Below are 23,537 nucleotides of genomic sequence, written 5' to 3'. Positions count from 1 at the left end.
TGAAGGAAACCCAGCGCCTTGTTATGCAGAGTGGGGTCCTTGCCCACCCCCCCACCCCCAGTCATCTAGGAGTTGGTTAGTTGGTTGGCAGTGCTGACCACCTTTGGGCTCTACCCCAAAGGTAGAGCCCAACCTACTGAAGCCCAACCTACTGTAGCCCAAGACCTACTGAATCAGAATACACACTTGAAGGAGCTTCCCAGGTAATTCAAGTTTGAGAAGCCTTGATACGTATAGATAACTAGGGCTGGGGGAGATTGTGTCACTAGCTAGAGGGCCTATGGCCATCAGAGGGGGGGATGTGTCTTTAGGATGGAGATTAAGTAGAAAGTGTCTGTGCTGGGGAGGGGGGGGATGATCCCCTACTGAGGTAAAGACTGACTCATGATGCAGGAAAAGGGGATCATGGCAGGAATGATGCTCCTGGGCATAGAGGTAGGGCAGATTGAGTCTCTTAGAGCCTGTGTGGCGTGCTTGGTTGTTGCTAAGAGCAGTACTGCGCTATCCCTGTAGCAGGAGATGGAAGAACATAGACACACATGCTGGGAGGTTTGTAGAGTTTGTCCCTGATGACTTGTGTTTGGGAAAAATGAGGCAGGGTTATCTGTCCAGAGTGAGCTTGGGAGGGCATGGGGGGAAATCACAGTAAGATTTCTAGGCAGTGGAGAGTGAATTGCCCATTCCTGGTTTAGGGTCATAAATGTGTTTCATATGAAGCTTCAGGAGGCCAGCTGCAAGACTCTTTCCCTCTCCAGCAACGCTCCTTGGCTTGCCAGGTACTGGGGCTGGCAGGCAGTGAGAGGGGCGAATGCAGGTCTGTCAGCAAGAGGGCTTTCATATTGTGAGACCTAAGCTTCTGAGGACGGGGTGGGGCCCGGAGAGAAAGTGCTAGAGGGCCTCTCCTAGAGGTCTGTGCTCGCATGTGACCAGCAGGCAGGGAACTGTGGCAGTGGTAGGGTAGTGGGTATTTAAGCAAGAGAGCTAAAAGGAAGGAGGCCGAGGCTGGAGGAGACAGCGTTTCTGATGGCGATGCTCAGGGCCTGAACACAACCGTGTTACAGAAAGAAGGAATTGGTTATCAGAGAAGAGGCCAAGGACTTGGGAGAGGTGGAGCCCTGTGATGGGTCATCCCTATGAACGTAGGAGTCCCTGAGGAGGATGACAGGAGATGGAGTAGAAAGGAAGTCTGTGAACGGGAAGCAAATACCAGCAATAGATGAGGGAGGTGACGAGGTCCAGAGATACCCGAGGGCAGCAGGGTGGTGGTGGTGGCAGCGGGGGAGTGGATTGCCCATGCCTTGAAGCTGCAGGCTTTTTGCAAGAGGAAGGAGAATATTTTTCTGAAGGAAGTCTTCTGTTAGAAGTGATAGTGGGAGGGAGGAAGGACACTTTCTTCCTGGCCCTGAGGCACGTGGTGAGAGAGGAAGATAGTATCTGCTTAAGATAGGTGTCCCAGGGCACACCCAAGTCTCCAGGAAGCTAAAAGACAGAAGAGCGTTCTTGGAAGAGGTGAGGGTCTTAAAGAATTGGCTTGTGCTTGCCGGGGTGGGTGGGTTGGAAGGTGGAATGAGTCATTTCAGAGGATGGCGACAGTCCTGTTGGGAAGGGAGTTCTAGTAATGAGGGAAGGAGGGTGACATCTGCACTTCTGGTGGGGACTGGATGTTTTGTATGCTGCCCCCAGAGAGAAGGTGGACCCTTTTCTGGCACTGTAGCTCCCTAGTCACAGCTGGCTAGATGGCAGCTTCCCTAGGTTCCCTATCCCTTCATACACAGCCTAGCAGCAAAGAGAATGAAGGACTGTTAGAGAAATTTCCAGAGCTACGGGAGGAGATTTGGGGTAGGTCTGGAGATGCCCACTAGCAATGCCTCTGAGGGTGAGTGATACTGTCTTTTGGGTGATGGAGAAGAAAGAAAGCTCTGAAGGGCCTCTGGTGATAACACTCCTTGTTTCTATATCGAAAATGCTTCCGAGGCCCCAAAGCCTTTTGTACGAATTTTCCCATTTGTTCCTTCCCAGTTACCCTGAAAGATAGATGGGGTGACTGTGGAGGCCGAGTGTAGTGAAGTCATACAGTGAGTGAGGGGCTGAACAAGGTCTAGAAGCCAGACCTCTTCCTTCGCAGTGTGGTCTGGACTGGTGTCATCTGTGCTCTCCGAGGACTGAGTCTCAGGAAAAGAATCCCCCGGGCCTATTCTTGTCCTTCTTAAGGACTGGCAACTCATCCTGCCTTCAAGTTGTTTGGCTACTTGACCAATTTCTTTCTCAGGACTTTCTAGAATATCAGAATGATGTCCAAAAACCAGGTAAGAGATTACTCTGAGCCAGGTATTACGATAGGTGGTTTCTTATTTAGTGTCCATAATAACCTGAAGGTACATGTGCCCTGTGCATTTAACGGAAGAGACCGAGCTGAGGAAAGCGACTTCACTGAGGGAACTAAGGGCATTAGCTGCCTGGTGGCAGACTCTGGTCTTCAAACCGAATGTTTCTCCTCCTGTCTCACACTGTAGTTGGTACAGAACTACTGAAAAAAATTGTGGTAAAATATACATAGCATAAGATTGGTCATTTTAGCATCTTTTTAAAAAGTCAGCTCTACACCCAATGTGGGGCTTGAACTCATGACCCTGAGATCAAGATTTGTCGCATGTCTCTCTGTCTTTTTAGTGATTTTTAAGCGTGAATTAAGTACATTCACGGCATTGGGCAATCACCCACCTCCATCTATCTCCAAAACATTGTCAATCATCCCCATTTTGCAGCTCTGTGCTCCTTAACCACAAACTCCCATCCTCTCCTCCCTGGCCCCTGGCAATTACTAGTCAACTTTCCATCTCTATGAATCGACTTTTCTGTGAAATCGTGTAGTCTTTGTCCTTTTGTGTCTGGCTGGCTTATTGCACTTAGCCTCATGTCCTCAAGGTTCATCCAGTGTTGGAGCTTCTGTTAGAATTTCATTCCCTTTTCAGACTGGATAATATTCCATTTTATGGATAGACCACGTTTTGTTTTCCATTCATTCTTCAGTGGACACTTGGGTTGCTTTCACTTTCGACTGATGTGAACAGTGCTGCCATGAACATGAGTGGACCCATCTTTTCAAATCTCTGCTTTCGGTTCTTTAGGCTGAATGGGAACTGCTTTTTGTGGTTTCTTTCCTCCTAGAACTTGTCCCTTAGTTGCCTATGTCTTTCTCTCTGTCTCTCTCTTTTTTATTTTTTTAAAGATTTTATTTATTTGTCAGAGAGAGAGAGGGAGAGAGAGTGAGCACAGGCAGACAGAATGTCAGGCAGAGAGAGAGGGAGAAGCAGGCTCCCCGCTGAGCAAGGAGCCCAGTGTGGGACTTGATCCCAGGACACTGGGATCATGACCTAAGCCAAAGGCAGCTATTTAACCAACTGAGCCACCCAGGCGTCCCTGTCTTTCTCTCTTTAACGAACTTTCTGCTCCACAGTTCTGTGTCATTGCTAAAAATTCCACTATTTCACACCATGTTTGAAGGTCTTCCCTGCCCCACCCCAGTCCACTAATGAGCAGCTCTGTGTCATGGCTCCTAAGCTAGACTGCTGGAGTTCTAGGCCTTCCCAAGACTAGTTAAGTGACCTTACAAGTTCTCCAAGTGCTGTTTGAGTGCTATGATATACTAGTAGATGCTGTAGAAGTGAAAATAATAGTAGTACATTTCTAAACTGGACTGTGTTTGGATGAGTAATTTAGAACAGGGCCATGTGTGCTAGTTCCAGATTTGACCTGCAGCTACTGAGAGAGAAAGTAGTTCTATTTTGTTTTTAAAGATTTATTTATTTATTTTTGAGGGAGCGTGAACACAGGGGTTGGGGGCAGAGGGAGCAGCAGACTCCCTACAGAACTCAGTCCCAGGACCTTGGGATCATGACCTGAGCCGAAGGCAGGCACTTAACCTAATGAGCCATCCAGGCACCCAAGACAAAGTGGACCTTTGAGGCTGCCTCTGCAGGTGGAAGGAACTGAAGTCTGTATACATTGGTAGACCTCTCCAAGACCAGTGAAATCCTGGATTCCACTGGGGGTGAGCATGTGGTGGAAGAGGACTTTATTTCAAAAATACTGTATACTTAAAAAAAAAAAAAAAAAAAGCTAGAGCTTGCAAATTACCTCCCACTGTAGTTCAGTTGCTTTGTAGTTCAGGAAAGTCATCATAGAAATAAATTAACTTTTTAAAGTTTACCAGTTACCAGATATCCTCTTGAGACCAGACCTCTCAACCCAGATGGAGAACTCGGTTATTTTTGCCAAGTACTGAGTATCTCCTAAGCACCAGGCATGCTGAGCACACAAAGACGAATGGGCAGCCCTCAGTATGGTGGGAGAAATAGACCTCATCTAAGAGGAAATTATTGGTTTATCTCAGTGAAACAGTAGGCTTATCGGCAGGCAGGGGGTCCACTTATGGGAGGGTTAGCCATGCTCCGGGAGATTTAGGAAAGTGGCAGAGGAAGTATTTAGATGAAGTATTAAAATACAGGTGATCCTCCATCAGGACGAAGGACAATCCTGGCAGAGGGAATCACATATGCATAAGGGTACAAACTAGAAGCTGAGTGCTTCTGACGGTGACCTCAGAACTTTCTGGTTTTTGTTTTAGTTAATTTAGCTTTTGTTCAGTTAGGTGTGTGTGTGTGTTGGCAGGGGAACATATAAAGAGATACTCATTAGGGATCAGAAAGACCTAAAACAAATTGCCTTAGGCACTCAGGGGCACTTACTGAAGTTGTTTTGCAGCTTGAGTTTCAGAAAAAAAACAGCAAAAGACTGGAAAGGAACTTAGATCATTTAATTCAACTTCCTTGTTTTTATAGACATGGAAACTGAGTCATATGTGGATGACTATAAAAATATTCTATCCACTGGTGCTAATGACAATAGCAGTTGGACAAGGGAAGGGAAAATTGAGTTTCCTTCTTTAAGTAAGTATGCATAGGCAAGGCTGAGCACGCAGAAAGAGAAACACCAAGAACTCTGATGACTTAAGATGTGTCTTCCTGGGACTGTCACTGCTGGTGTGCCCTAGTCCGTGAAAAGCAGTAAAAAAATACAAATTTACCAAATAGGAAAGTCAAGACTTGAGTGTTTTCATTTACTAGAAAGATTTAGCAGAGGTTTAGCAGCCACCCTAGTGAGTTTGTGTCTGTGGAGAGATTGTTAGCTAACCGATACACGTTCTTTGCCCGGCGACTAGTAGTACCCTGAGCTCTGAGGGGCTGTGAGCCACGTCCCCTGTGATTCCGGTCGCTTACCCCATCATGGTGTGCTTGTGCCTGCAAGGGCCTGTGCCCCTTTCTCAGAATGCAAAGTCCTAGGAGAAGATGGTCAATCCGAAAAGGCACTGCCAATTGAGTAACAATTAATGTTCAAAAATCCTCTTGGAAATCCTTACTTAAATCAGTGGGTGAAATGATGAGATTCTTATGAATACTAGGTTGCTCTAATTTTTATTTTCTTAATAACCATGGAAGTTGGCCTGTTGTATTGAAATACCAGACCCTAAGGCAATGATTTTTTTGTTTACCCTGAAACTTGTTTGATAAATAAACTTACTTAACATGGTGATCTGGAAGTCTCTGTAGTAAGGGCCTGTGTTATCATCAATACTGACAACCCCATAATAAGTTCAAATACATACTTAAATAACAACCTTTTTTTTTTTTTTAAAGATTTTATTTATTTATTTGACAGAGAGAGATCACAAGCAGGCAGAGAGGCAGGCAGAGAGAGAGGAGGAAGCAGGCTCCTTGCTGAGCAGAGAGCCCGATGCGGGCCTCGATCCCAGGACCCTGAGATCATGACCCGAGCCGAAGGCAGCGGCTTAACCCACTGAGCTACCCAAGCGCCCTTAAATAACAACCTTAAGGGAGTCCAAGTCTTTAGTGATAAATTCATTATATTAAAAAAATAGAAATTCATGTCATCCATTTGCCCAAGTTGGCTTCTGAAACACGGAAATGATGACTTTTGGCTGTGAGTAGTAGAAATAAGATCTGCATGAATCCACCCAAGTGTTAAGTGTACACAGCCTTCTAGATCTTTATGATGACCCTAATTTGGGTAAACTTTATGTTCTTTAGACTGCAGCACGGTTTATGTGATAACAGGGAAATATTCCTACCGTACAGGAGGATAAGAGGGCAAAGGGCGGACCTGGATCCCGGTCTCATGAAGCCCTAATAGTAGTGGAAGAAATCAGCAAAAAGCTAGTACACAGAAAAAGAAAGGAATTGCAAGTTGTGATCAGTTCAGTGAAAGAAACCAAGGGATGAGAGGGTCTACCTGAGGTGCAGGGGCCCTAGAAAGCCTCTCCGAGAAAGTGACATTGTCTTTCATTGTAGATAAGAGTCCTCATCCCATAAGGGGGCCAGAATATTTGAATTCCCTGGAAGCACCTTCAGCTGGAGTTGCTATTTGTAGAGCTCATGCTTTATTCATGCAGAATGAAGTATTTTTGTGTCATTATCTTTTCCGCCCTGGCTCTGCCTGGGTCCGAGTCCCTGGACTTGGATTGTATGTGTATTTTCAAAGCCATTCCATGCAGTCAGTTGGGACTCCGTTGGCTGGAAGTGATAGAAATGTAAGGCACATGAGCTCACATCACAAAGCGGGATTTATTGGGTGGACCCCAACGCATGTCACTGACTCAGCGGAGAAATGAAAAAGCAAGCCAAAAAAGGGGCCAAGGATGCAGCAGGGACTCGGGAGCAGCTGGAACCAGCCTCCTGAAGGCTGCCAAGACTGTCCCCATGTTTCCTCCCCATGTGTTGGCTTTGTCTCTCCTTCTTGCTCTAGATCGGCTTTCTCTTCTTGGCAAAAGAACATAGCTGCCAGTTTGCAAAAAGGAGTGGCCTGAGGACATGCTTTGTTTGCTCACAGGGGTTTTAAAATGGATTTAATTATTAACATTTAAAAAGGGTGATTTCACATAAAATTCCACATTTTTGGCATCTCTTCAAGAATCAGAAATTTAACATTCCTAAGTCCCTGGGATCAGCAGGTTCTTCTTTTGGGAAGGGCCATACATTGTGCAGAGGGCCACAGGAAGGTTCCTGCTCTTTTCATCATGGGTCTACCAGCTCAGTTTTGTCCCATTCCCTAGCTTGGATCTGGTGCCCTCCTTGGGATCAGTCGGTTTGTCCCAGGGGATGGGGCCACGTACATCATGATAATTCAGTCCTGTGACTGTGCCCATCAAAACTAAGCATTTCAGCTAGAACCTATGACGTAACATGGTTTATCCATTTGTTTTGATGGATGATTCAAGCTAAGATTGCAAAAGGTTGCTACAGATGTACCAACAACTTTCCAAACCCAATTTAGTAAAAATTAAAATTTAAATATTGATAGAATTCGGTAAAGCATTTAAAAAAACCGATTTCCTGGTTTCTAGAGTTTCTGTTCTGTTCTAATGTGTGAAAATCTAAGAACTCATTTTCAAGTCAGAATCACTTTTTGTTTCTTTGAATGTATTTCATTACTTGAACTGAGTCTATCATTTAAGTGTTCATCATTTTGTCCTATCCTTGGTAAAATTCTGTGCTTTCCTAAGACAGACAATCGTTGAAAAAAATATCTTTCTCATTTACTTGGGGCTCCCCTATTTCTGAAGACTTTAGAACCATAGAGTAAAGTTATGGAAGTTGTTGTACTTGAGTTTGAAGAACAGGAGATCAATAGAAAACCATAGTGTGAAGAAGGGTCTGTTGTTAGGGAAATAGGAAGAGGAAGACATTCACTTGTAGACTGATTAAGACTAAATAAATGCCTCTATGGGCGACATTAGATTACATTTTGTCATCACCAACCAGATACTAGAAAACTCACATGAAAAAATTATTTTTTTGAAAACTCACAAAAATTTTGAAATCAGATTGTGAAAAGTGAATCAGTTTTCTTAAAATGGTAACGTAGCACGGTCCTTGCAAAAAAAAAGGTGGTCGGAGAGTTGGTTGTAGAGACAGCCGACCAACAGAAAATAAGAATTTCATTTGAAGGTAGGTTCATGGTGCCATCCCAACGCATGTTCTACTCACAGAACTAAGGTGAGAAAATGGCTCTGACTTTAGTGAATTCGATTCATCTTTAAGTATGTTTTCTCTCATAGGTCATTAGTGAAACATTGCTTAGGAAAGATAGAATCTGGTCTCAAAGAGCATCGGCTCCAGTGGAATGGTTTTCAAAGCTGGGTATGAGCTGGAGTCATCTGGAGAGGCTTAGAACATGGGTGTCAGAATGACCTGCTCCCACATTAGAATCCCTCTGGGAGTGGGACACAGGCATTTAAATTTGTCATTATTTATTTTTTTTAAAAGATTTTATTTATTTGACAGAGAGAGATCACAAGTAGACAGAGAGGCAGGCAGAGAGAGAGAGGGAAGCAGGCTCCCCGCTGAGCAGAGAGCCCGATGCTGGACTCGATCTCAGGACCCTGAGATCATGACCCGAGCCGAAGGCAGTGGCTTAACCCACTGAGCCACCCAGGCGCCCCTCTGTCATTATTTTTTATAAATTTTAAAGTATGGATATTTTCAAATGTGTGTGAAAGTACAGAGAACAATGTAACCAACTTTATATAACCAACATTATATCCATCTGTCTGGTTTGATAATTAGCAATTCATGGCCAGTCTTAACATCATCTGTATCCCAAGCCCCTTCCTCCTTGATAACTGATGCAAATCCTGTATATCATGCCACTTCATTTGTACTGAGGTTACATTAAGTTACTTGAGCTTTTTAAAAAATAATATTTCCTTAATATTAGCAAATCCTGTCAACATTCAGGTTTCCCCAGTTTTCTTACACGTTTAGGATCCAAATTGAAGTCCGTATGTTTCGCTCACTTCATGTCTCTTAGTTCTCGTAATTTATGGGTTCCCTCTCCATCTCTTTTTCTTCTTGCAATTTATTTGTTGAAGAAACTGGGTGGCTTATTCCATAGAGCTTCCTTGGTTTTTATGTTGCTGATGGTGTGTCTATGTGGTAATGCTCACCATATTCCTGTCTCCTGTATTTCCCATAAATTGGCAGTTAGAAATAGAAGCTTTCTTCACAAGACTACATTGTTGATGGTTATTTGTCTTTTTCAAGGTGCTCATAATGTCAAGTTGTCTTTTTTTTTTTCTTTTTTTTGGTAATGTTAGCAGCCTTTGATGCTCAGGGCCTAGATTTCCTTAATCTGTGATGAAGTGCAAAATGGTGATAGCCCAAATTCTATTATTCTTTAATTTGTTAGAAGATTTTGTGAAGGGAAATGTTACTTCATATGTTACAGTTGACTCCTGAACAACATGCATCTGAACTGGACAGGTCCACTTGTATGTGGATTTTTCTTGATAAATACATTACAGTATTTTCTCCTCCTAATGATTTTCTTAACATTTTCTCTATCTTTATTGTGAGAATACAGTATAGAATACATAAAACATATGAAATATGTGTTACTTGAGTGTTTGTGTTATTGATAAGGCTTCTAGTCAACAGTAGGCTCTTAGTAGTAAAGTTTTTGGGGAGTCAAAAGTTATACGTGGGGTTTTGACTGTGTGGGAGGGTCGGCGCCCCAACGCCATTATGTTGTTCAAGAATCCGCTGTATTTAGTCACCCAGTAGTACAGTGTATAGGAGAAGCACGATGCATTTTTAATTCTTTCCCTGTATTTACCAGTTTTCAAAATAATGAGTTGTTTTCCTAGTCCCCCAACGGTGACCAATAAGGTGTGCTTAAAGTATTATTGTGAAAAATTTGATGTATTTCAATCCATTGCGGTTACTGCCTTTACTGATCTTTAATTGTTCATCTTTGACTAGTATCTTCACCTTGGCCTCCTGAGTGTGTGTTTGCATGTGCACAGATGTATTTTTTAAAATACTATTACTTTTGTAGTTCACGGCTTTATTATTAAGCTATACAAAGGGCCTCTAGTTTAATGATGTACCTTCTAGAATCAATGTTCACAGTAGAACACTCAAGACACTATTTCCTTCATGGAACATTGATGAGAAAATGTGGTATAGTATGTGTCATGGAAAATAATTTAAAAGGCATCCTTGTTTCCCTGGGGTGCCTGGGTGGTTCAGTTGTTAAACAGCTGCCTTCAGTTCACATTGTCATCCCAGGGTCCTGGGATCAAGCCCCGCATCAGGCTCCCTGCCCAGTGGGAAGCCTGTTTCTCCCTTTCGCACTCCCCCTGCTTGTGTTCCCTCTCTCACTGTATCTCTCTCTGTCAAATAAATAAATAGATAGATAGATAGATAGATAGATAAATAAAATCTTTAAAAAAAAAAAAGGTGTATCTGTGTTTTCCTTTCTTAAAACTCTTAAAACTCTTGGGGTGCCTGGGTGGCTCAGTGGGTTAAGCCTCTGCCTTCGGCTCAGGTCATGATCTCAGGGTCCTGGGATCAAGCCCTGCATCTGGCTCTCTGCTCAGCAGGGGGCCTGTTCTCGCCCAAATCCCCCACCTCTGTCTGCTGTTCTACATACTTGTGGTCTCTCTCTCTGTCAGATAAATACATAAAAATCTTTAAAAACAAAAAACAAAACACTGTTAAAAGTCTGAAAACTCATTATTCATTCATCCCTTTATTTATCCTCTAGGCGGTTCCAGGAGTTCTAGGAGGCCAGAGTTCTAGATCCTGGTGACATACATAGGAATAAGCCACTATCTCTCCCCTCAAGGTGTGCCTGTGAGACTCTTGAGCAATAACCACAAGTTTGTGTGTCATTAAGATGACAATGATATAGGGATTCAATGTAGGAAGGGAGGTGCTGTCACCACACACCCATGCACTTGTGTCCAGCCCTCAGCTTGTTTATTTGGTTACTACTATTGGATACATTTGGTGTTAGGTGCTAAGAAATAAGATTCCATGTCTATTTTCAATACTAGTGGAAATGACGTCTACTGAGTAGACTGTATCATTGCGTTTTACTTTTTCATTACAATCCCTGCAATCCATCTGTTTCCTGTGTGACTTCATATTTGAAAGCGCTGTTTTTTTTGGTAGGGGGAGGGTGCTTCATGACCCTAATTTAGATCAGATTGTTCCGAATTTGGATTGTAACAGGAAGTGGTATGAATAAATTGGGATTTGCCTTGACACTTAAACAGTGCTGCTTGTTAAAATGCAGATTGTGATTCATAAGTAATGTATGGAGACACTTTGAGACCATGCAAATACCCTGTTCGTCATCCAGATCTCCCCTTTAGATTTAGCATCTACTAATGATTCTTGCGGGAACGAGTCTTTACTATGATAGTTACAAAATGTTGATTTCCCAACTCAGATGCGCCCTCTACATTTATCAGTCTTGCCTTTGGTGTTCTACTGGAAGCAAGAGCCCTGCCTCTTCCCTTGTTTATAAAAATACTTATTCTAGGTACGGATTCACAAATTTCTAATTTTTCAGTGGTCTGTTTTTATTACTATCCTTAGTTACTTTGGTGCTTAAATTGTCCCATATTTAGGACTGTTCTCCTTTTTGATTGTTATTTAATGGATTAAATACATGAGGCAAACCATGAGACACTCTTGACTCTGGGAAACAGGATTGTGAAAGGGAGTTGGGGGGGTATGGGGTAACTGGGGTGATGGGCGTTAAGGAGGGCACGTGAAGTGATGAGCACTGGGTGTTATAGGCAACTAATGAATCATTGAACATTATATCAGAAACTAATGATGTACTAATTGAATTTAATCATGAGAGACTATGGACTCTGAAAAACAATCTGAGGGGTTTGAAGTGGTGGGGGGGTGGGAGGTTGGGGTACTAGGTGGTGGGTATTATAGAGGGCATGGATTGCATGGAGCACTGGGTGTGGTGAAAAAATAATGAATACTGTTATGCTGAAGATAAATTAATTAATTTAAAAAATGGATAATATTTTGGGAGACTGAAGTATATATCCAAGTTACCTTCAAGTTATAGTATGTGGAAAAAAGTGCCAAGTGCAATTCTTCGCACATGTAGTGTTTGAGAGTTTCCCATGTGCTTCGTCGGCCGTATACCTAGGACACTTGAATTTTATGAGGGAGACTGGAGGAGTTAGTTTTCCTTTGCATTTTCAAATTCTCATTTGATTTTCTTGACAACCCTGTGATACAGACATGGTGGCATGTCGACTCTACCTACCAACTCATTTTCTGCTAGACTCAGTTTAACAGAAGACTGATGATTATATTAGCCTCTGGGACTAAGGTTCACTAGAAACCACTCCTTCCTCCTAACATGCATTTGCTTGGTTTATATATTGTGATTTGCTATAAAAACTTTACTTCACAAGTGAGTGCATTCTGGTCTTTGAATTAATGCTGAGTGATAGAGAGAGCCGTACTTCATATAAATGTATCATACAACATGACACAAAGAAAGCATTTCCCAAACCTTGCCTCCCTGCCCAACCATCTGAATGAAGCATTTTTTAAAAGTTTGGAATGGCTCATTTTTCTGTATGGGGAATATGTGTGTTTCTTCTTATTGATCCAATGACTTACACGCTATTGGGGGTGAAGGACACACTTTGCAATGGCTTCTCATTTCCTCTAAGACAGGTCTTAGGTCCATTTGTAGATGAACATGTCTCTATTTGGAGACTCCTCCCCCAATCACTTCCCCACCCCATACCTGGTACCCACTGTGATGTTTCATGCCTTTGTTCCTAACTGTGTATTCTCATTTATGCATGGAAAGCTCCCTTCTCTCACCCCTATCTGCTGAGTGAATTCTTCCTCAGTTCTGAAGCCTTTGCTGATTGTCTTCCCCAGAGTTCATTATTCCTTTCATTATACCTTGTACATTTTCATCATTGCATGTGGGAAATTATATTAAAATGCTTTAGTTGTATGTCTAACCTTAAGGAATTAAGTTTTCTAAGGACAGAGACCCACAATTTGGCACAAAGTAGCACTTAAATATTTTTTGGACAAAACGAATTTTCCTGTTAGTTAAGTAGAGACCTATTAAAGGTTCCCTGGCATGTTTCTCAAGTCTCCTGTAAAAGAGTTACGACCGAGAGAGAGCCATGCCAGGACTTGGTGAGACAGACCCAAATTCCCCTTACGGTAGGTCTGTGTTGTGGCTTCATGTGTTGGTCACAAACCCAAATAGTTTTTTGAAGTGATTTAGGAGGATTGCTAACTTCTTAGAGTTCTGAAATTGTAAGTGAAGGCAGTGGGGAAGAATATGATTGCTTTGTAAAACCTGATGTCTCTGCCGAAGTCAGGGATGAAGTGTACCGCTGTCTATGGCTTACATGGAAATGTATAAAGAAATAATGGGTGGGGAGAGGGATGCCAAATGGCAGGGATTGTGGTAAAGCAAATGGAGCAAAACACTCGTTGGAAAATCCAGGTGGTGGGTATACAGACTTGCCCTGCCGTTTATTCAGCTTTGCTGAAAGTTTGAAACTTTTCATAACAACATGTTGAGAAAAAAGGATACTTGTATTATTTTTAAGACTGTATTTATTGGCTAGGCATGTCAATTAAAAACATTAAATCATCAACATGTACTTCCTAAACCACGCTGATTTGTTTTCTTCCTGTTATTTCTTTTCCTCTCTTTATCAAGTCAGGGCTTTCAAATCCCAGTTCCTATGTTGCTTCCTTTAGGAAAATTTCCCTGACCTTCCAGTCTGATTTGGACGTCTCTCCCCTCTGTTCCCAGAGCACCCCTTGTATCATTCTTCTGCCACAGAATTTATTATCCTGCACTGTGGTCATTTACTAATCTGTCTGAATCACTAGACTTGGAGTTTCTCAAGTCAAAACCTAGAGAGGTTTCTGGAACACTTTCGGGACAAGTAAGAAAACAACAACAACAACGAGTGGACTAACAGTGGCTTAAACAAATAAGGGTTTATTATTTCCGATAAGAGTTTATATCTCCAGCATCAGGAGCCCGGAGGTCAGCATTTCCAGTTTCCAGGATTGGTTTGGTCATGGACTTGGCTGGCCCTTCTGCCTTTCACCTCTCTTTTCCTTCATCAGGTCAAGTTGACCAAAGCAGTTATGTGGGTTGAAAATACCCACTGTAGTTATTTCAGTTTTTGAGCTTTGGGCACAGATACTTTGGCAGATATCTTTAGACTTGCTGAATAGTCTACAGTTCATTTATTATGGTTTCTTCTAGAGAAATTGACTTTGCTTTTGGAAAGTAACAGCTCAGAATTAGATAGATGTCTACCTGGATTTGAAAGCCTCCTGACCCCAACATGGAAGATTATTTCTCCATTTTCATAGAACTGTAGTAATTCATAGGAGCAAGGCTGCTTCAGAGAAATTGTGTGATGGTCTGGAAGTTCCAACCTCATGAATCAACCTGAGCTCTCTGGGAAACACTTATGGACTAGAAATTAGGCCAAAAGCTGTTTCACTTTCCTAAAGTGAAGTCTTCTGGGGAGGCCCACGCCTTATCCCATTTATTCTATTTTAGTCACAATTCAAATGTGCTTAATTACCTAGTTAATTGCTTAGAACACTTATTAAAAAGCACATAATTGGAAAAGGAGCAGTGGAAAGAAGACCTGGCATAGGTAAGTCAGTAAGCTGAGGTTCCATGGAAGGGGGCCGAATGAGCGTACATCTGAATCTACTCACATCAGCCCAAGGCTACTCACATAACTGATCTCATGCTGAGGATGGTCCTTAAATCGTCAGGAAAGATTTAATTATGTTCAGCCTGCTCTAAGAAGACAGATGGATATAATACATGAGAGATAACATGCCAAACTTCACAAATATGATCTCAAATAGGTTTTAAATATAGAAATATATAGATTAGAATACTGGCAGGAAATCTGTTAATAGTGAATATCTCTGGGTGGCAGAATCATAAGTGATTTTTTTTTCTCTTTTAAAGATAGTTATTTCCTAAATTTTCTTTATTTTTTTAAAGATTTTAAAGTAATCTCTGCATCTAATGGGGGGCTCAAACTCATAGGCCCAAGATCAAGAGTCATGCTTTCCACTGACTGAACCAGCCAGAAGCCCCTATTTTCTAAACTTTCTATTAAGGATTGAAAGGGTTCAGAGCATACTATCCCAAAATATGCTGCTTTGACATAGGATTATTTTGAGCTGAAGGCAATTGAAAAGTAAGAGACCAAAATAAAATTCTGTGCCTCCCCTTTCTACCAGGAAGAGCAGGGCTATTCCGAATTACTTGAGAGCTCTGGACACTTAACCAGCCCAGAGAAGGCACCAGTGGAACCTGCATAACACTCTGTACTCACCAGCTCTTATTGTCCGTCAGTTTCCCCTATATAGTATTTGTCTTCCCACAACTTGTTGCCCCTAGAAGTGCAAAATTCTTTGTTTTTGGTCTTGTCACTTCTGCATGAAATTTATTATTATTATTTTTATGATGCTAGGTAAGCCAAAGTTCTAACTGCCCCTTTGAGTTACTCATCACTGAGTTTGTGTATGTGAGATGCACACAGTAATAAACTCCTGTTTGTTTTTTTCTGTGAATCTGGTTTTTTTGTCAGTTAAATCTGCAGGGCCCCAGCCAATTAGCCAAAGTTAGGTAGAGAAAAACCATAGGTTTTTTTTTCTCCCTCTCTATAGTATTATAATTTTTGTTTTAATATTTAAAAACACATTTTAGATGTTGAAAGCAGATCTTGTTCACCTCCTGGTCTTTTGACAAAGTCATTTTTCTAACGTTTTGATTTTGGCTTTGTTAAAGATGCTCAGAATGTACATTTTATAGTAGTTGTTTGAAAAATCCTACTTGTTATGGATGTGGACTCCCTTGAATGGCGATTTTCTTAGGTTTGTCATAGGTTGGAATTGTGGACTCCTTATTTTAGCTCTGACAATCCTGGTCTGTCTTACTGCATGTTGTCCTCCCAGAGAGGTTTTGTTTATTACTCTGCCTTGTGCTCCAGCATCATGACTAGACAGGGAATGCTTTTTATGTTAATTTGGAGAAATGCTATGGTTACAGATTTTCTGGGTACACTTCCATGCAGCTGGGGCCCAGTCAAACTTCCTTGTCATTGCCCCCTGTTGGTCAACAAATGTTTTTGTAGTCTTTTTTTTTTTTTTTTTTTTTACCTTGTAGGTGTGTTCCCCCAAGGGCCTTGGCTTCTCAGTTCTCAACTGAGAAGAGATCTCAGTTCTAACTCCCTCCGGGCCTGGGCAGCTGGTCTTCTAGCCCTGTGTGTTTGTTTAATCCGAAGTTACCAAGAACAGCAGCTATTCAGGACTGTAGGAATAGTGGCTGTTACTGCCCTGATTGTTTTTACCCTACCTTGAGGATTTCTTACTTTTCTTTTGAGCTCAGCTGTGCATGTAAGAGAACTTTTCAACCTTGGATGTCTGCTATAATCATCTGGGAAGCTTTTAGAAGTCCCCATGGCCAGGCTGCATGCGAGGCCAATTCCACCAGAAGCTCTGGGGTGGGACCCATGCATCAGCATGTTTTTAAAGCTCCACAGGTGATTTCCATTGTGCAGCCAAGGATGGAAGCCACTGATCTAAAGCAATGTTGTTTTATTTTGCCTGGATGATTTATGTGTATGCTGTGTGTATTAATTTATTGTTCTAGCGCTGATGCTTTCAAGTTATCTGGTCAACAGTAATAGAAATAGGAGCCTATTATTTTGTAATTAGAAAAAAAATTAAAAATTTTAAAAAGCTAGAATTTGCTAGGAAGGAAATCAACCTTTATTAAGTTCCTCCTGGATTCTAGGCACTGTAGTCATTCACATATGTTGTCTCATTTAATCCTCAGGAGAATTCTGCAAGGTAGGGGGTGGTTCGTTTTGGCAGGTAAGAAAACTGGCTTGGAGAAATCAAATAGTTCTAAGTCTCACAGCTCACAAATGACAGACTCAGGCTCAAGCCCATGAGATGCCCAGCCCCATATCCTTTTCCTTACCCTGTGGTATATGTGAAATGGTTTTTCCATACACATTAATTAAAATAAAAATTGGTACTGGGGTTAAAATAAGTTCCAGATATTTGTTAAATTTACTTATTTGGAAAATTTTATCTTCTCACTAATACCAGAGATTCTTGTGTCTTTGTATCTCACATCTGATCTTAAACTGATTTTGACTTATCAATTGTTAGTATAGGAAAGTTTAACTCATTTTAATTTACCACCTTAAATACACTTGGAAAAAATAATTTAGTTCCTTCTCTTAACTCTGTCATGGGCCACAAAGAGATACTTACTATAAAAACTGCATTTACTCATCCCCTTCCCAAGCACCTCCTTAACCCATGTGGAGGTTTCTTTGAGTGTCTGTGCTGGGAGGTAGAGGTCCAGGGTGGGGTGAGGAGTAGAGTAAAGAGGTGGAGGCTGAGGTTCCCGAGTGCTGGTGTTCTGTGGGGTACCAGAGGATATATGGATTTCTGGTGGCAGGCTGTCCTTTCCTACCCACCCCAGCGATACAGGCATTGGATGTGCATACCTATTTTTTCCCACTTTCTGTCCTGCTTTCTCTCTGGCTCTGCTGTGCTATGTTACTTGCAGAGTTGTTGAAGGGGTTGTTTTATCTCTGTTTGTAACCTAGAAGATTTATTTCTCTGTTGGAATGTCTGGGTTAGGCTTTTCTGGGGCATGTGGATTTCATTTAATTTTTAGTTGGTAGAAATCAAACTGCTTCTAAGTCTTTGTCTTCTTCATTGGCAGCTCTTCAACTAGCAGCTCTCTTCGTGTGTTGCAACCTTAGAAAACCAGCAGGATGGCCACAAACAAGAGTAAGGGCCAGAGCTCCTTGGCCCTTCACAAGGTGATCATGGTTGGCAGTGGAGGGGTTGGCAAGTCGGCCCTGACGCTTCAGTTCATGTATGATGAGGTAAGACATACCAGGCACAGATGGCTTTCATCATCGAGTCTGCTGTAACAATGTCCCTTTTCCAACTGTGTCCATGTGCTCATTACCCCACACGCATGGAGGGTCATGGGCAAATTTGTGTTAACTTGGTTTCTGAATAGCTTCCTGGGGGAGTCTAACCAGCATAAGACCTGGGTTCCTGATTGTTGGTAAGTAATTTCAAATGTGGCAGGGATGTGAGGGGTCCCTGCTTGCATGATTTCCATCATCCTTTATGATTTCTTTCTGACACAAGGGAGGAGGCTGTTTCTAAAGAACAGATCAGATACTTAGTTTTTTAACAGTCAATTTGGGGAGATATTAAAGGGAGCTAAGTTGTTATAAGACAGTCTTTCCCCAGGTGATAGACATCCAATTCTCTCTAGTTCTCCCACACAGCAAAGGGAAGCTTGAACCATCCTTGCCTTAAATTGATATCACTTAATGTAGATAATAGAGCTGGTACCAAGTCCAGTGTGACAGCAGTTTTGATTTCTGCGGCAACAAACATCCCTGCCTGATGGCCATTGGCTGGTATTACAGGCAGAGTGTTCTGACAAGAGCTTGCATTCTGTTCACAAGGGTGTGTGCTTTACAAGATTTGCAAACAGAAGGGACTTGTAGCCACAGTTAGTTAAGATTGTTATCTGTTTTCCCTAGACTTGCCCTCCGTCCAGTTTCCGCTGATGTTGGATGGTATTGGTGTGGCAATGACCATTTTTGGGATCTAGCTTAGGGAAGTGGAGTAGGGATACTGTTAGCTGGGAATTAGTGGAATATATTTATGTGGTTTGGAGTTACTTTGGCATGTGGTTGTTACCAGCTGTCCCACTGTCAGCATGGCTTCCAGGAATATGGCCACCACCTAGTCTGCTAACTCACCTGGCACTGTGACATGAGATACAGAACCAGGAGTATACCGTGGTGTGGATGTTGTCCTGTGGTACCTGACTCTGAAAATGTGTGGGCCGAGGAGGACACGCAAGCGTCGAGACATAAAGAGCTGGTCTGGAAATTGGTCTGGAAGGTTCTTCCAGGTCTTACAGCTTCTTACAGGGAAATTCAGTAGAGGTTTCCTAAATTTGACAATAGTCCTACAGCTTTTATGACTAGTGATGTCAAGTTGTAGTGAAGCTGCAAAAAACCCTTCTAAACTTTCAAGAAAAGAGAAATTTGGACTGATTATGCTGGAGGACAGACTAAATTGTTTTTTATTCATTATAGGAAGTAGTACAGAATCACTGGCATGTCTGGTGAGATCATCAGAGTATATGGCAAACAAACCAACCAACAGGAAGGTATGTTAGACAGATGCCAGGCAGTTAATTAGCCAAAATGTTTTTTTGATGGATTTTGTGATATAAGTAGTATTTGTATTGTTTTTCTTTTTTTTCCTTAAAGATTTTATTTATTTATTTGACCGAGAAAGAGAGAGTACAAGCAGGGGGAGTGGCAGGCAGAGGGAGAGGGAGAAGCAGAGTTTGATCCCAGGACACTGGGATCATGACCTGAGCCAAAGGCAGATGCTTTTACTGAATGAGCCACCCAGGAGCCCCTTGTATTGATTTTCTGTTGCCATGTAACAAATTCCTACAAATGTAGCAGCCTCAAACAACACCCATTTATTATCTAGTTTCCAGGGGTCTGGCATGGCTTAGCTGGGTGCTGTTCTCCGGGTCCCACAAGGCTGCAGCAGTGTCAGCTGTGGCTCTGAACGCAGCTGAGGCTCGGGTCCTCTTCCACGCTCTGGGTGCAGACAGAGTACGGTTTCTTGCAAACATGGGTTGGAGGCCCATAGGTCCTTGCTACCAGGCCCTTTCCATAGGTAGTTCATACGATGGCAGCTGCCACTTCAGGGCCAGTAGGAATGTCTGTCTGGTTAGCTAAGACAGATTCTTATATAAGCAGATGAAATCACAGGGTGATCTTGTGGCTATTGCCACAGTCCCTTGGTTAGAAGCCAGTCACAGATTCCTCTGTATTTAAGGGGAGAGCATCTTACCAGGGCATGACTTACTGAGGGTCCCCTGAGGGTATATTTGCCGTAGTAGTTGTCCATTTAAAAAAATTTATGATGGATTATGATTTCTTTTCCCACTCTAGATATTCACTTTTGTATCCAATATTATATGAGTCATTTTATAGTCTGTCCTTAAAAAAGATGAATAAACTTCAGACCAAATTTCCTCCTTGAAGGAATAAACTTCAGACCTTGCTTTCCTCCTGGGTCATTCCTTCCCTATATCTCACAATGAGAAACCTTCGTCTTTTGATGTTTGCTTCTCTTTATCTTGTACTAGGGGCCAAAGTGGGGAAGTCTCGTGGAATCTGCTTGATTTACTCAGAATGTTTTTTTGCATTAAAGAGGTGGGGCATGTCTTGAAGATGGCTTTGGAAGTCTTTGTTTCTGCTTGATAACATAATTTGCTTACTAAAAATTCCTTAATTTTTCTTCTGTGGAGTCTGGGAGGAAGAGAGAGTGAGGAGGAGAGTTAAGATGGAGACAGGATTAGAGGAGTAGCTTGTTAATCAAGATGAAGAAGGGAATTTTGTCCCCCCCAGGGAATCACTGACAATGTCTGGAGATATTTATGGGTGTCCCAAGGAGAGGACCGGTGCTACTAGCACCTACTGGGTAGAGGCCAGGGATGGTGCTAAGCAACCTGTGGCACACAGGAGAGATCCCACAACAACGAATTCTCCAGTGCAGATAATCTTGTCAATAGCAGAGCTGCCGACACTCTACAAGATGAAGTAGGAGCCTCAGATCGGGATTTATGTTTTTGTTATATATGTTTGTGTGTGCGTATGGTAAGAGGGAGGGGAAAAGATGCACGCAGAAGGCTTTTGCTCCCCTTTTCCAGTATCTTCAGAGAAAATACGGAAAGCTGGGCTTGATCTTAGTCTGTTTTTTTCTTGGGCTATCATATTTGAGGACTGGAGAGCAGCAGTTGTTGAAAAAATGATAACATAAAATTAGAGCAAGCAAAGCGTAGAGATGAAGCAATGTATGTTTGGAGAAGTCTTTAATTGATTTTCTAAAATAGTGCTGTCTTCTAGAACCTTCTACCATGGTGAAAATGTTCTGTCTTATTCTGCCCACACGTGTGGCTCCTGAGCTCCATGACATGAACTTAGTGGCTATTATATTGGGCAGAGATCCAGAATCATAATTTTGGAGCTTGAAGAAACCTTCGCAGTGATTCCCAAACTTAGCTAATCGCAGAATCTTCTGGGGGGGAACTTTGTAAAAAAACACCTTCTGGATACTATTTCTAGATTTGAAAATGGGAATCTTTCTTTTTAAGAAGCTCTCTTGGAGTTTTCAACATATGGCCAAGTGTGGCGACTTCTGCCTGAAACATGAGCTAGTCAAGCCTGATTTCGCAGATGAGGAAACTAGGTCCTGCGCTCGGGGATGCCAGTTATCTAAAGTCTCACGGGCTACCCATGTTCTTTGTTCTTGGTCCTGTGCTTTACCCCAAGTTAAAAAAAAAAAAAAGATTATGGCAAAAATTTCTGTGAAAATTAGATTATATGAGGAATGGTGGTTCCAGAAGTGTGTATTTTTGGCTAAGTTCGGACTTTGAGAAAAATTGGAGGGAGATCTTAACTTTTTTATCTTTGATCTCTTATACTCTTTAGACTGTCAGCAGCTAGCTCAGTGGCTGGCTAAGTCATGCTCAGTAAGAAGGGGGTCTCCATGAAGGTTGTCTTAGTTTTGTGTGTCGTGGGCATATGAAACTGAATCACACACAGCCTTTCAAGGCCTGGATCATCTTAGCAGATACCAAGACTGTAGGGATTTCCTGTTTCTAGTGGAAAAAAGAAAACATCAAGATTGCAATCTGTGTTCTAATAATCTGCACACCTTTCATGGCATAGAGGTATGCTGTCGTATCAGGACATCTGATTTCCCGCGTTCCGGGAGTCCCTGGAACCCTTGCTGTTTTGACCTTGAAAGCTCAGAAATGAACAATTGAGATGCTTTATGATGATATTCAGAGATTTGCAGAGGATGGTGGGCTTTTTTGGGGTCATGGATTTGTCTCTTTGGAAAGGAGTTAAAAGGACACTGTGTGAAGCATAGGTCAATTTTCACATATTATATATTTTAAGATACTGTTAGTACAAACTTAAGAACCTAATACTAAAAATTGTTTTGAAATTTAAAATCACTTGAAGAACCAGTGGCTTTTAATTGGCAGCATGAAGTTATTTTTTAAAAAATTTATTTTAGAGAGAGGATGTGTGCAAGTGGGGGGAGGGGTTGGGGGGAGAGAGAGAGAGAGAGAGAGAGAAGCAGACTCCCTGCTGAGCACAGAGCCCCATGCAGAACTTGATCTCACAACCCTGAGATCATGACCTGAGCTGAAATCAAGAGTTGGAGTCAACCAACTGAGCCACCCGGGTGCCCCAGTATGAGGCTCTTTTTTCTTTCCCTAAAAATTTTATTTATTTATTTGACAGAGAGAGATCACAAGTAGGCAGAGAGAAAGAGGGTGAAGCAGGCTCCCTGCTGAGCAGAGAGCCCGCTGCGGGGCTCGATCCCAGGACCCTGAGATCATGACCCAAGCAGAAGGCAGAGGCTTAACCCACTGAGCCACCCAGCCATGAGGCTCTTTTTAAGGGTATTCTTCAAAGGGTCCATAAGTTCAAATTGATAATTTCAGTTAAATTTTTAAATTTTTAAAATTTAGAGTCACCTGGGTGGCTTAGTGGGTTAAGTGGATTAAGTGTCTGCCTTTGGCTCAGGTCATGATCTCAAGGTCCTGGGATCAAGTTCCACATTGGGGTCGCTGCTCAGTGGGGAACCTGCTTCTCCGTCTCCTGCTTCCCCTGCTTGTGTTCCCTCCCTTGCTTTCTCTCTCTGTCAAATAAATAAAAACCTTTAAAAAAACAAATTTTAAAAAATTTAAATTATAGTTTATTAAGGTATAATTCACATGCCATGATATTTACCCTTTTCAAGTGTGAATTCACAAGTCAATTCAATGACTTTAATATATTCACACAGAAGTGCAACCATCACTATATAATTTTAGAACAATTTTCTCAAAAAAAGAAAAAAAAAGAAAAGAAACACTCTACATATTAACATCTTTCCTCATTACTGCCTCCCCTGCTTCCACTCCTCGTCCTTGATAACCACTTTCTATTCTTACGGATTTGCCTATCTAGATATTTCATATAAATCGAATCATATAACATATAATCTTTATATCTGGCTTCTTTCACTTTGCATAATGTCTTGAAAGCTCACCATATTGTAACTTGTATCTGTGCTTTGTTCCTTTTTTTTTTTTTTTAAGATTTTTATTTATTTGAGAGAGTGAGCGAACATGGAGTGGGGCATGGCAGGACAGGGAGAGGGAGAAGCAGACTCCCCACTGAGCAGGGAGCCTGATGTGGGACTTGATCTCAGGACCCTGAGATCATGATTTGAGCCGAAGGCAGATGCTCAACTGACTGAGCCACCCAGGCGCCCTTCCCTTTTTTTGGATTCTTATTTATTTACTTGAGATAAGAGCACTTGTGCATGCATGCTCTCAAGTGGGGGGAAGGGCAGAGGGAGAGAGAAAATCTTTTTTTTTTAAAAAGATTTTATTTGTTTATTTATAGACAGAGGTCACAAGTAGGCAGAGAGGCAGGCAGGGGGGCGGGATGCAGGCTCCCCGCTGAG

The 23,537-nt window shown here is 42.1% G+C and overlaps 1 protein-coding gene across 1 annotated transcript in view; it reads left to right on the top strand.

Annotated features, from left to right (window-relative positions):
• RALB (RAS like proto-oncogene B) overlaps window positions 1–23,537 on the top strand; it is a 44,017-nt gene that overhangs the window by 6,038 nt on the left and 14,442 nt on the right. Inside the window, exon 2 of the mRNA XM_082690098.1 lies at window positions 17,671–17,836. Coding sequence (XP_082546224.1) covers window positions 17,723–17,836 — 114 coding nt within the window. The 5' untranslated portion in view covers window positions 17,671–17,722. The remainder of the gene's footprint in view (window positions 1–17,670; window positions 17,837–23,537) is intronic.

Source organism: Mustela nivalis, assembly GCF_964662115.1.
Source record: "Mustela nivalis genome assembly, chromosome: 11".
NCBI lineage: Eukaryota > Metazoa > Chordata > Mammalia > Carnivora > Mustelidae > Mustela > Mustela nivalis.
Note: the sequence above shows the minus strand (reverse complement) of the source record. Positions and strands in the feature narration are given on the sequence as shown.